This window comes from Delphinus delphis, chromosome 18 (genome assembly GCF_949987515.2).
Source record: "Delphinus delphis chromosome 18, mDelDel1.2, whole genome shotgun sequence".
Taxonomy (NCBI): domain Eukaryota; kingdom Metazoa; phylum Chordata; class Mammalia; order Artiodactyla; family Delphinidae; genus Delphinus; species Delphinus delphis.
In genome coordinates this window covers 64,572,956-64,587,335 of record NC_082700.1, presented here as the reverse complement: position 1 = coordinate 64,587,335, position 14,380 = coordinate 64,572,956, and the positions used below count along the sequence as shown (strand labels likewise).

At 36.2% G+C, this 14,380-nt stretch overlaps 1 protein-coding gene and 1 pseudogene across 1 annotated transcript in view; both read left to right on the top strand.

The window, feature by feature from the left end:
• The window catches only part of UGGT2 (UDP-glucose glycoprotein glucosyltransferase 2), a 171,260-nt gene that overhangs the window by 84,649 nt on the left and 72,231 nt on the right, over positions 1 to 14,380 (top strand). Inside the window, exons 16-20 of the mRNA XM_059995737.1 lie at positions 2,206 to 2,337; positions 9,286 to 9,450; positions 9,805 to 9,928; positions 10,021 to 10,119; positions 12,269 to 12,360. Coding sequence (XP_059851720.1) covers positions 2,206 to 2,337; positions 9,286 to 9,450; positions 9,805 to 9,928; positions 10,021 to 10,119; positions 12,269 to 12,360 — 612 coding nt within the window. The remainder of the gene's footprint in view (positions 1 to 2,205; positions 2,338 to 9,285; positions 9,451 to 9,804; positions 9,929 to 10,020; positions 10,120 to 12,268; positions 12,361 to 14,380) is intronic.
• On the top strand, positions 921 to 1,636 carry LOC132413653 (2-iminobutanoate/2-iminopropanoate deaminase pseudogene; annotated as a pseudogene).

Genomic DNA, 14,380 nt, shown 5'->3' with positions numbered 1-14,380 from the left:
CCCACATGCCGTGGAGCGGCTGGGCCCGTGAGCCATGGCCGCCGAGCCTGCGCGTCCGGAGCCTGTGCTCCGCAATGGGAGAGGCCACAACAGTGAGAGGCCCGCGTACCACAAAAAAGAAAAATAATAATAATAATTACCTTAAATGTCAAAGGACTAAACGCTTCACTCAAAAGACATAGAGTGGCAGATTGGATAATAAAACAAGAGCCTACGATATGCTGCCTATAAGAGACACACTTTAGGGCAAAAGACACACATAGATTGAAAGTGAGGGTATGGAAAAAGATATTTCATGGAAATGGAAATGACAAGAAATCAGGGATAGCAATACTCATATTAGATGAAATAGACTTTAAAACAAAGACCATAAAGGATAAAAAAAGAACACTGCCTAATGATAAGAGGATTAATATAAGAAGAGGATATTGCATTTGTTAACATATATGCACCCAATAAAGGAGCACCTAAATACATAAAAGAAATACTAACAGACATAAAGGGAGGAATTGACAGGAACACGATAATAGTAGACTATAACACCCCATTGATCAGTGGACAGATATTCCAGACAGAAAATCAGTAAGGCAACAGAGATCCTAAATGACACAATAGAACAGTTAGATTTAATTGATATTTTCTGTACATTACACCCAAAAAAACTAGAATATACATTCTTTTCAAGTGCACATGGAACATTCTCTAGGATGGAGCACACACTAGGACACAAGACAGGTCTCAAAAAATTTTAAGAGGATAGAAATTATTTCAAAGATCTTTTCTGACCACAACAGCATGAAACTAGAAATCACAGAAAGAGAAATGAGAAGAAAAGCCTGCATGGCAACTAAACAACATGCTACTAAAAAAACCAATGGGCTGAGTTGTCTCTGAGGGGCGGCAAGGAAAAAGGATTAACCATGTCATCTTTGATCAGAAAGGTGATCAGCACTGCGAAAGCCCCAGCGGCCATTGGTTCCCTACAGTCAGGCTGTGTTAGTCGACAGGACCATTTACATTTCAGGACAGCTAGGCATGGATCCTGCAAGTGGACAGCTTGTGCCAGGAGGGGTGGCAGAAGAGGCTAAACAAGCTCTTACAAACATGGGTGAAATCCTGAAAGCAGCAGGCTGTGACTTCACGAATGTGGTAAGAACAGCTGTTTTGCTGGCTGATATAAACGACTTCAATACTGTCAATGACATCTACAAGCAGTATTTCTAGAGTAGTTTTCCTGCAAGAGCTGCTTACCAGGTTGCTGCTTTGCCCAAAGGAGGCCGTGTTGAGATTGAAGCAGTAGCTGTCCAAGGACCTCTCGTGCCAGCATCACTCTAAGTGGGCCCCGTGTTATTTAGTCTGGAATTTTAATAATGTTTTTAAATTAACATCTTAATTTTTACAGTATTTGTTGGAAAGTGTAAGGTTGACTGAAATATCTGAAGTTATTATGGAAATACCATATAATAAGGGGAATTGAACATGAGTGGAAGATTAATGATGAATCTAGTTACTGATGTTATAAATTACACTTCTATAACACTCATTACTGGATGTGGGAAAAGAGACACACGTTACATAGTTACTCGGAAAAATAAAAGTAAAGGGAAATAGCATGTAGGAAAGGTGAGTTAGTATTCCTGAGAAATAATGAAGAGCACACCTAATTCAATTAAACTCTGTTAATTTAATGGTATGAACTATTCAGTTCTCATGTCAGATACATGATTCTGCTTTTACTTGAGTAAAATTAAAGCATTTAAGTTTGAATGGTAGAGGTAAAGGAGAAGAAACTGGACCAAATTTTATATAGATAACATTTTTCTAATGGAAATAAAATAGCATGCAGATTTTCAAAAAATAAAAAAATAATAAAAAAATAAAGTTAACCATTATTTTATTAAGAATCATAACATCTGGTTTGATCAAAATAGAATATAATATACAAATATGATATGGCATTTTGAAAGCCAAAGAATATTCACAAAACCATTTTTACTATAGGATAATAGATTGTATTCTTAAAATGGTTTATTTGTGTATGTGTGGGAATCGTGTGTATATATATATATATGTATGTATATAGTATGCTTAGAACTTACAAAATATAAAATATGTTCTTTATTTTATAAATATGCATGCTAAGGGAAAGAAATAAAACTAATTACTGTAAGGTGAAAGTTAATTATAATATCTTTATTTTCACAGATGTACCAAAAAGTAGAGAATCACAATATACTCACTGTGGACAATGTGAAGGGTGTTCTCCAAAATGAATTTCCTCATGCTAACATTTGGGATATTTTGGGAATTTATTCTAAATATGATGGTGAAAGAAAGGTAAGCTGGAATGCAAATTTTTAAAAATGTGATCAAGAAACTTTTATTATAATCTCATGAATAAATGATCTCAGTATAATTAACTCATGATTTAGATTTTAGACCCTCAGAAAAAAGGGAAATTTATACCTTGGAATGACACAAGTTGTATACAGTATTTAAGTTGCCACTATTGGCTTTTTTAAAAGTACCAAAACAGATACTTCTCAGAATTTACAGTGCAGAAAATTACAAAAAACAACCTTAAAACAATTAAAAAGTGGCAATAAGTACACACCTATCAATAATTAAATGTAAATGGACTAAGTGCTCCAATCAAAAGAGTGGCTGAATGGCTCTACAAACAAGACTCTAACTTTTATGTAGAGATAAATGAATTCATTTATTCATACGTATTCTAGGTAAAGGCAACAGCAACATATGATGTGATACAAATGAATTTTTAAGTTGAGATAATTTTATATAGCCAAAACATACTATTTATATCAGTTGCCATGAAAATATCTAACACCATGTTATCCTCAGATATTGGTGTTCACAACCCAATATTACTGTTTCCTATTAACTACCTTTTTATACATAATATATACCTTTTTATACATAATATATTTGGATGTAAATTTCATTTCCAACTGTATTATAAGTACTTTAAGGAAAGGAATCTTGTCTTCTTATTCTTTTGTATTCCTCAAGTTTGCACGTCTTAATTTTTAGATATTATTTTTTGAGTCTTACAGTAATTGAAGGTTGAGCTCTCTTCCACCTCCTGACCGTCCCTTGGTCTCCTCCAGTCCCAGTGGTAGTACTTGAAATATTTTAAACCTGTTGTGGCTTCAAGAGCAAACAATCAGATGAATCAATCAAAGCACATCCTCGAACTGGAATGGAGTCTTCGAAGGCTTCATTCGGAGGCTGATACTGACTTGCTTATAGCTGTATCATGCTGACATGGATGGTCTGGGAAAGTGGTCAAGGTAGTTCTCATGTGGGGAATCGCAGTCCCAAGACAGCAGTTACTTACCAACTGGTGCAAAAGTATTTCAGTACAATAAGAATTGGAAAGTCCTGTTGCAAACCAGCTGATTATCAGATCTGTTTTTAACACATTTTGGTTAAATGAATATTTAGTGTGAGTGTGACTTTTAAAGTGTTCCTTGTTAGTAAGTCAAGTACTATGGTTGTTTTTTAACAACTTTTTTTTTGTAGCTTTAAGGGTTACTCCATTTTTACTCATTCACGTATTTTTCTACCTATTGCAAATATATCAAGATAGTCAAGATATTGGTCAGATAACATATCTAGAATTTTCCTTACACAAACAAAGCCATTAACAAGCCAGCACTTTGCCCCATACACACCAGCCCCAAGAATGCCCTTCTGCAGCCACTCTGCATTTTGTCTAAACTGAACTGGTTGTCCTCTGTACTGAAGCACAGCTGTCATTTCTGGATCTGCCTCTGCTGCTTTCCTTCATTGGATCTCTGCTTTTTCTCCGGCTTCATGAACACTGTGCGTTTCCTCTTTTTGATTTATTTTGCTTTTACCGCTTTCTCAAGCAAGTATGAATGAAAAACATTCTTTGATCTCTTTTATATAAAAGTTTTTTATTTTATATTTGCATTTTATTGATGGACTGGGTAATCATTTTTCGTGTGGATTTTGAAGGCTTTCTTTTACTCTCTCCTAGCTCCTAATAAGCTACTGAAATGAATGATACCAATCTGATTTTGACTCCTTTGTCTTTCTTTGATCTATTTATTTATATTTCCTGTTTGAAGGTTTTTAGGATCTTTTTATCCCTGTTGCTTGGAAATTTCATGATATGTCTTTGTCTTGATCCTGTTTCATTTAACACATTGGGTGTTTGGTGGGTCCCTTCTAATGGAGATACGTGTCCATCAATTCTGGGAATTTCTTTGTGTTGTTTTTCAATGCTTTCCTGTATTTTCTCTGTTCTTTCTGAATCTTCTGGATTGAGCAATTATTTACTTTTTCTTCTTCTTTTATTCCTTTTTGGAGTGTCCAGTTTTTCTTTCATGAGCACAGTTTTTTAATCTAAGAATGTTAGCTTTCTGACGTGTTGTTCTGTGCCCCGCGCTATCTCTGCCTTCTATACCTTCCCTTTTTCATCCAGTTTGATTTCCTTTTTTGTGTTTGAAGCATTTGTCAAATGTGTTATGATGTCTGGTTGTCTTTGACATGTAAGTATGAAACCGTAAAAAGCTGCTTACAAATAAACGGGTCTTTTCGGCTGGTGGGCCTCACTTGGGGAGTGAGTCAGTTTTTTCAGTTAGATGACCAACAAATGAATGTCTTTTCGAATGCTGGCATTCTGTTGCAGGGTTTGATTTCTTCAAATGAGAATTCTTTATTTTCCTCTTAGAAGGAGTATATGTGGCAAATGAAAGGGTGCAGATGTGGGAAACGAGGCGATAGGATATGTCCAGAAATAGGATGTGGTAATAGGCTGCGTTGAAAGAATGTGAACTTTCCTTCAATCTTCTGTCTTGTTTCCATCCCCTTTCTCAGCCTTCCACTATACCTGGAATCCCCAAATCTAGAGCCTTTGTGATTCAATTTCAACAGAGAGTAAAGGGAAGCAGAATAGTTTAGCCTTTCAGGATTGAGAGAGGGACCTTGGTATACAACTTCTCTGCATACAGACTCTCAACAGGTTTCCGCATTTCATGCTCTGCTCCTTATCTTCTCCTTCTAAGGTAGTCTAGGTTTTTAGCCCTCAGGGGTTCTGAAAACGTTGACGTTCCTTTCTGTCTGCACGGGAGCGACTTCCCTTTCTACTTTGGTCACCTACTCTTTATCTTTTCTCCCGTTTTTCTTTGTGGGCTCATATCTTGTTATTGTTGTTATCATCATCGTTGTCATCATGATTTTTATTATTATACTCTCATTTTAGTTGCTGACTTAAAAAAATGCACGTGAGAGTCACGAGTTAAGTTTTATTGGGGGCAAAATGAGGACTATAGCCCGGGAGACGGCATTTCAGATAGCTCTGAGAAACTGCTCCGAAGAAGTAGGGGGGAAGGTCAGTATACATGTGATTTTGGTGACAGGGAAGTACATGCAATTAAGCACATTTTCTTTGCAGAAGGTTTCCGCTAGTCTAGTGAAGGCTGCTGCTAGTCACGAGGAGCAGATGTCACCATGAAGGATTTTAGTGCTTTTCTAGATAAGAGGAGAAATAAGAATTGGGCTCATAAAATTGGCTTCTGAAAATATCTATCTGAAGACCTGTTCTGCCAGTTTTTCTCAGAGCACAGAGTGCCTCGTCTCTGCTCTCCACCTGAACTCCTTTCAGGGGGTGTTGAAGGTCAGCGGCTGCAGCAGCACATGATTTAATCCTTGTAGAGGTGGGTGGCAAGCGCCATTCTGTAGCTGGCATAGTGAAACTTGCAGAATCGAGATGAGCACGTGTGATAAATCTACCGTATTTATCAGAAATCCACTTTTACTCTTTATCAAGTTAAGCTGCAAAATGAATATTTTTATGGTGTTGCCAGTTTTAAGATACCTGTAGTCATATTCTCCTGAAATGATGAAACACATTAAGGATTTTTGTGAAGATTATGGACTCAGTACACGCCTCAGAAACATTGAATCCCATCTTTTGTGTGTGAGTTCAGTCTTCTGTTTTCTCCTTTTTTACACCTCTCTCCCTTAAGACTGTCTTGTAATGACGGTATCTTCATTTCTTAATTTCTGCATTTTTCTCAAGTCTACTTAATCTCCAGCTTAAATTGGACTCTGTGTTACTTACCGTCCTTTAGTTGTGCCTGGTTTTATTCCTTACCTATTCCTCCCAAGAGTTATTCTAAACATTCATCAGTCCTATAAGCCCTTTTCACCTTTCTCTTCATGCCTCAAAAATCATTCTGATTACTACGTCACAAAGAAAATAAATGTTTCAGACCTTTATTCCCTAAACTCATGTTCCTGTAGTTTTCTCTCTGTATCCAAACTTTATTTTTTCTTTCAACAAACATTTATTACTTACAATATTCTGTCCACAAGAGGTAAAAGAATAGAGTACTTGAGGATCTTTTGAAAATTAAAAATAAAATCAAAATTTAATAGGACAGAGACAAAAAGAGACACATGAAAAGTAAGAAGGTAAACAGTCTTCAATTCACAAGATTCAGAAAGAACAGAGAAAACAAAGGAAAGCATTAGAGGAATACCACAAAGAAATTCCCCAAATTGATGGACATGAGTCTTTATTAGAAGGGGCCCACCCAATACGCAATACATAGACCTTAAAGTGACATTAAAGCCGCGTCCAGAAGTAGGAGGACACTTGGACAAAAGAAGACAAAGAAGTGGTAGGTAGTCGGCATTCCAGAGAAAAATGTTAGGATGTCCTGAATGTGAAGGAACGAAGAGAGTTGGTGTTACTACTGAGTAGATGTAGCAAGTATGTGTTTGTGTTGTAGAGGGAAGTCCCTAAGATGAGGCTGGAGGTGTAAGCGAGGGGCCTGATTACACAGAGTGTGGTGAGCCGTAGTTAATTAACAAGCTTGTGAACTCAAAACAGTAGAATACCTTTGCAACAGTGAAAAACCTGAGAAGATATTAAGCAAGTGAAGTGACAGTGACATGCATTTTCTCCAAAGAGCATTCTCCGTTGTTGAGAATAGATTGTCAGAGGGTAAAAGTGTACATAGGAAGACGGATTAGGAAGCATTTAGGTGAGAGATGAGAGATGGGCTAGTAGGTTTTTGGAAGAGTAGAGGCAGAGAAAAATGGACACAATTGAGGTATTTGGGAAATACAATCCAGGACCTGCTGCTGGATTGGAAAGGGGAGAGAGGAGAAGAGAAATTGTCAAGGACGGCTCCCGGGCTTCAACTAACTCACTGGGATGGTGGTAATGCCATTGCCAAGATGGAAAGGGTGGAAGAGAAACCAAGTGGGAAATAAGAACAGAAGTTCAGTTTTTCACATGTTGAATTTGAGGTGCCTGTGAGAATTCCATAGGAGATGTGAAGTGTGATTGGATATTTGTGTCTACAGCTCAGAATAGAGATGTAGGCTAAAAGTACAAAATTCAGTGTTATGGCTTATTTGTGGTAATTAAGGCTTTTGTAATAGACAGGTTGCCTAACTGAAAAATCACAGGGGAAAATTGCTGTATTTCTAGCAGCAATATCCTTCTTAAGGTCCAAAGCCATGTATTCAGCTGCCTGGGGGATTGCCCATAAGGGTCTTAAATGAATTTAGAACTATGCCCATCGTCTTTCTTGTTACCCCAAACCTTTTTTTCTTTTTTTGTGCCTTATCCTAGCGGGTAGCGCCATCATTCTCCCAGGGCACTCAGGCTACTAGAAGCCGGATAGTTGTCCAGCTTCTTTTCCCTCACACCCTCCCGAACAGTAGATCATCAAGTTCTGTCAGTTTTGTCAACTAAATATTTCAGAAACTGCCTCATTCTCTCCTTGCTTCTCACCACTGATTTTTGTCTGGCTCTTGCTTTTTCTTTCCTGTATTTTTGCAGTAGCCCCTGACCCACCGCCCCCAGTGCATGCTCTCCGACCCTCTTCCTTCTCTTTGTCGCCACTATATTCTTTTTTTTAAAGAGCAAATCTGATCGTATTTCTTGTCATGAGCCCTCTTCCTAGGTAGAATTGACCGTGCCCTCCCTAGTACCCCTGGATATCTATTCACACTTATTTTTAATGTATCCATCTCTCCCCCTGTTAAACTATGTCTTCTTAGGACAGAGTTTGCATATCATTCTCATGCATTCATTGCCTAATACACAGTAAATGTCCAATAAATGCAGAGATGGTAAGAGTTCAGACTCTTGGTCAAACAGATGTAACTACAAAGTCTGTTTCCCAAGTGTAGTCGTTATGTGGCATTGGAAGTGACTCTCTGTTTTATCATCTGTAAAGTGGATATAATAGTAGTCCTTAGCTTCATAGGGTAATTGTGAATATGTTGGCTATAATGAAAGTTTTAATAATTTGTAGGGTTGAGTAGTGAATGAATTAATTGTTTAGTGATGCTTTATCCCTCACAAGATAAAATCCAGATGTTGAGGACCTTCATGATCTGTCCTCTCTCCCCATCCCCTCTGACTCCACATCTTCTCCCTATGTAACTCCTCCCACTGTAAACACAGAAAAGTACTTGCCATTACCTAAATATACCACCTCTCTCTCCCCTTCTGTTCCTTGCAGTACTGTCTCTTTTCACTGGGAATGTCTTTCTCCACTTTATCTCCCTAGCATATTTTTGCTCATCCTTTTAAGACTTTTAGTGTCGCTCCCTAACAGAGGCCTTCTGTGATCCCTCCCCTCCACCCTCAAGCTTAGTCATTCCTTTTCTGGGCTCCCATACAATCTGGTATATGCCTCAGTTTTGCTTGTATATATGTGAGCCCCTTGAAGGCAGATTTTTCAGCTGTGTATGCACAAAGTCTAGCCAAATGCTTGAATTCAATAAATGTTAACTAAACAAATGAATATAGCGAGAAATGAATCTCTTATGCAGGTAAATGCATTTTTTAAAGTAATGTCATACTCTCTATGAGGGGTCAGCAAACTACAGCCCATGAGCCAAATCCAGCCTTTCTACCACGTGTTTTTATAAATACAGGTTTTTGGAGACACAGCCACGTTCACTCATTCATGTGTTGTGTGCCACTGCTTTTGCACTATAACATCACGGTTGAGTAGTTGTGTCAGAGACCAGACGGCTCACAAAGCCTAAAATATGTATCTGGCCCTTTACAGAAAAAGTTTTCTGACTTATTCTATGTAGGTAAATTACTTTCCTTTAAATAATGTTTGGAAAGGACAGATAAAATTAGCAAAATTAACATTTTTTCTATGACATACAAAATGTGGCCGTGTCCCTTTCTTTATTTATGTGTTTCTTTTTCAGACAAACGTATTCTGTTTAACTCTCTGGTATTTTTTAATTGCATAGGCAGGAGCAAGCTATTACAGGATGACTGGCCTGGGTCCTTTGCCTCAAGCTCTTTATAATGGTGAATCCTTTCACCATGAAGAGCTGAATATTAGGGAACTAGAAACGGCTGTTCTTCACAGAATGATGGATGAAACTGCATATTTACAAAAGGAAGTTTTTATGGTAGGTAAGCATGTATGAGAAAATATCTGATGAATGATATTTAAAGATGATTTTTATGTTAAAAATATCTTTTAATAGCAAAAGTTAATTGTGTAAAAGTTTCCATTCTGATCGTTTAGTAATGATTTTTAAAGTAGTAATTAAATTTATCTGTGCGTAATTGCATCTAAAAAATTGCTTAATTGGAAAGAAACTTCACAGTTTTATAGGAAAATTTATTATAAGAATCCTAAATTGCATGTTACTTATTGACTTATTTTAGATTCAGTAGTCTTTAAATGTATTCTCTGCATAATTTTAAAACATCTGCATATAAATCACATATGTTACCTAAATAATATTTTATTATTTTAGGGTACATTAAATGATCGAACAAATGCAATTGACTTCCTTATGGATAGAAATAATGTTGTGCCCCGTATAAATCCTTTGATTTTGTACAATAAATGGCAGTACCTTAATTTAATATCTACATCAGGTAATACAATCCTTCCATATACTTTCCTATAAATGTTTATTGAGTTGTGAATGTTTTATTCATTATTTAACATTTAATATTAAAATTTTTAGTAACTGCTGATGTTGAAGATTTCTCTACTTTCTTCTTCTTGGATTCACAAGATAAGAGTGCTGTAATTGCAGAGAACATGTATTATGTAACCCAGGAAGGTAATAAGCATATTTTCCTGAATTTATTCCTAAATAGCAAAAACTTGTAATTTTATTAAATGCTTGCATAATACGTTTCTAGATGTTGATATCTGACTGGAGACCTGGCTTTCAATTTGAGGATTTGAAAATTATTAGGATGTAAGGACTGTGATGAGAAAATGTGATGCCTCCTATCTTAGCTAATCGTATATGCAGAGGGGTTAATCTTGAGGGGTTTTTGCCTTTGTTTTTTTTAAAGCAAGCTATTCCATTTTCCTCCTTTTTAGGAAGGTAGTAAAAACCCTTTCAAGATTAAATAAATTGATAATCTTATCAGGCATGAATAAAAGTGTAATTCCCAGATGAGAGGAGAATAGTTCTGTATTCTGATTAAACAACGTCTAAATGTTTTGCTTAAGTTAAGGGTCATAACCAAAGGAGAGGGAGCCAAGACAGGAACATCTTTGGAAATAAGGGCTTAGCCTGGATAGGAAAGTCTTCAGTGTGACCACAGTTCTGTTAGAGACCGTGAACTATTCAGATACATGAAGATAATTGGAGTTTGGTTGGTTTTGGTTTCACTTTGTTTTGTTTGACCTGCTTTGCTCTAGAGAGAACAAAAAGAGCCAATGCATGAAACATAAAAGAAAGCTGATTGTTATTTCAGTATATAAAGCAGTAACTTTCTAACAATGAGTGATCTCAAGATGGAATTACTATGTAATAAGGGATAAATTTTTATATATGAGAGAGATTTAAGCAGACAGCTAGTTTTTGAGAATGCTGTGGAGTGAATCCAAATTAGGACCATATGGCCCTTGAATTACTTTGGAACAGATCTATGATTTCATGTTCATAAAGTGGTCTGTCTACAAGAGAACCAACAAATAATAAAATGTAATTCAGTTCCATATTATGGCAGGCTAAGGTCCCGAATGTGTCAAGTGAAGGGAAAAGGAGGCAGAGAAACAGGGAATAAAAAATAGGGCAAACATATTTATCAGGTTCTGGGGTATATTTCAAAAATTGCTTCTGGGCATCAGAATAAGTTAGGCCATAATTAATGCCCTTTGGTTAAATCTCTTGCAATCTAAAAGAAGACTTTATTAACTGAGAAACACCTGATTTCTTTATTTGCATTTATGTAAGTATGTAAAGAAATAAAAGAGTTGGGAGAAATTTGCTTAGCACTTTTGAAATAGTTCTGTTTACTAGTTGTAATGGTAAAAGTGATGACATTAAGAAGGCACGAGAATTCTTTACCTTTCTTCTTTGAGAAGAATGTGCCACTGCCTTACTCTCAAATTGCTTCTGAAGGATTGCAAGTAGAATCGATGTTATCCTTCTTTTTGTTATATTTTTTTCATTAACCAAAGCCAGTTTTTGCACAGTTATATATTACTGAGTATGGTAATAACTGTAGCTTCACATCTATTCAGGTGTAGGTTTTTGGTGTAGCACACATTTTACAGTTGTTTTAAGTGGGTCATAAGATCTAAGGGACTGATTTTTCTATAGGTTTTAATGATGGCCAGACAAGTATTATTTCAGGTGTTATATGCTGAGGCTGGATGAAATTAAACCCATTTAACTGTGACTGCAGAATTAAAAATTATTTCTTCTTGTGGCTTCCAAATTTTCAGATGTTTCTGAAACAAGAATTGCATTGATGTTGGCATAGGATGATGTGAATTAGGCCAAGTTAATAATAGTCAGAATTTTTGAAATACATGAATCATAAGCTAATAAATATTGCTGTTTTCAATATCTGCTAATAATTTATTGTGTCCAGTTTTACATATATGTGAGGTACAAATATCATTATTTTTTACAAGTGTAGCTGGAAGGCATTTTTGCTTGGCAACAGTAGAACTTTGATAAGCATGATACAGTTTTCCCTACTGGCAAAAGTATCTCACATATGTGTTTCTTGGGGACTATTCTTTCTTTTTGGTATCTGAGTTTATATAAAGGTTATTCCTCTTTCAACATTTTTATGTGTATTTCACTCTGTGTGTATGTAACTTTTACCAATATTTGCTTATTTTCAGAAAGATTCATTTTAAAAATTGTTACTGTTTTTATGTATTTTGTTAACTGGACATGCCCCTGTCTTTAGTTTGACTTTAAGAAGAATTAGTTTGACTAAACTGTTTGAAACTTTCAGATGATGTAATTTCTTCAGTTACTTTCTGGATTATTGCTGATTTTGACAAACCATCTGGGAGAAAACTGCTTTTTAATGCATTAAATCACCTGGTGAGTATTTAGACACTCTTACTACAAAAATTCTAATTTGTTGTAATTTCGAGAAAGCAATATGAAGAACATGCATTAAATCATTATTTCCCTTCATGTTAACATTTTCAGTACCTTGACTTGGTTAGAACATGGTGCTAAGGAGATTAAGACAGGCATTCAAATTCTTTCTCCATGTAGAATGGGTAACCTTGCCCAGGAAAAGAAAAACCTACATGTCTTCTGTGATTCATGACCTATATATTCTTTGCTAGTCCTTGCAGTTGGACATACATTTACATACATAGTGTGTATGTACTGAATGTTTGTGTCCCCCCAAAATTTATGTGTTCAAATCTAATCCTCAATGTGATGATATTTGGAGGTGGGGCCTTTAGGAGGTAATTAGGTCAAAAGGGTGGAGTCCTCATAAATGGGATTATTGCTCTTACAAGAAGAGGTCAGAGAGGTAGCCCACTCTCTTTCTGTCATGTGAGGATACAAGGAGAAATCGGCAGAATGTAGTGCAGAAGAGGGTCCTCACCAGCACCTGACCATGCTGGCACACTGATCTTGGACTACCAGCCCCCAGTTTGTACTATTTTTTTTTACATACCTCTCTCAATAACAAGTAAACCAAGTACACAGAAAATCAGTAGGGATGTATAGAATGTTTGAATAATAAAATAATCAAACCTGACCTAATGGATATTGATAGAAAAGTACACATAGTATATGTTCTTGCAAAGCACAAATGTAACGTTTAAAAAACATTTGTAGATGCTAGGCTATAAAGCAAATCTCATGAAATTTTCTTTTGCTTTTTTGCATCAGTAGTAACTATTTTTTTAAAATTTTTTATTGGAGTATAGTTGCTTTACAATGTTGTGTGAGTTTCTACTGTACAGCAAAGTGAATCAGCTATACGTGTACATATATCCCCTCTTTTATGGATTTCCTTCCCATTTAGCTCACCACAGAGCATTGAGTAGAGTCCCCCGTGCTATACAGTAGGTTCTCATTAGTTATCTATTTTATATATAGTATCAATAGTGTATACATGTCAATCCCAATCTCCCAATTCATCCCACCTCCCCCTTCCCCCTTAATATCCATACATTTGTTCTCTACGTCTGTCTCTATTTCTGCTTTGTAAATAAGATTGTCTATACCAGTTCTTTCAGATTCTGCATATATGCGTTAATATACGATATTTGTTTTTCTCCTTCTGACTTACTTCACTCTGTATGACAGTCTCTAGATCCATCCACATCTCTACAAATGACCCAGTTTCATTCCTTTTTATGGCTGAGTAGTATTCCATTGTATGTATGTACCACATCTTCTTTATCCATTCTTCTGTCGATGGACATTTAGGTTGTTTCCATGTCTTGGCTATTGTAAACAGTGCTGCAGTGAACACTGGGGTGCATGTATCTTTTTGAATTATGGTTTTCTTAGGGTATATGCCCAGTAGTGGGATTGCTGGGTCATATGGTAGTTCTATTTTTAGTTTTTTAGGGAACCTCCATACTGTTCTTCACAGTGGCTGTATCAATTTACATTCCTACCAACAGTGCAGAGGGTTCCCTTTTCTCCACACCCTCTCCAGCATTTATTGTTTGTAGATTTTTTGATGATGGCCATTCTGACCTGTGTGAGGTGATAGTTCATTGTAGTTTTGATTTGCATTTGTCTAATAATTAGTGATGTTGAGCGTCTTTTCATGTGTTTGTTGGCCATCTGTATGTCTTCTTTGGAGAAATGTCTATTTAGGTCTTCCACCCGTTTTTTGATTGGGTTGCTTTGTGGTTTTTTTTGATATTGAGCTGCATGTGCTGCTGTTTGTATATTTTGGAGATTAATCCTTTCTCAGTTGCTTCATTTGCAAATATTTTCTCCCATCTAAGGGTTGTCTTTTCATCTTGTTTATGGTTTCCTTTGCTGTGGCTTTAAGTTTCATTAGGTCCCATTTGTTTATTTTACTTTTTATTCTCATTACTCTAGGAGGTGGGTCAAAAAAGATCTTTCTGTGATTTAT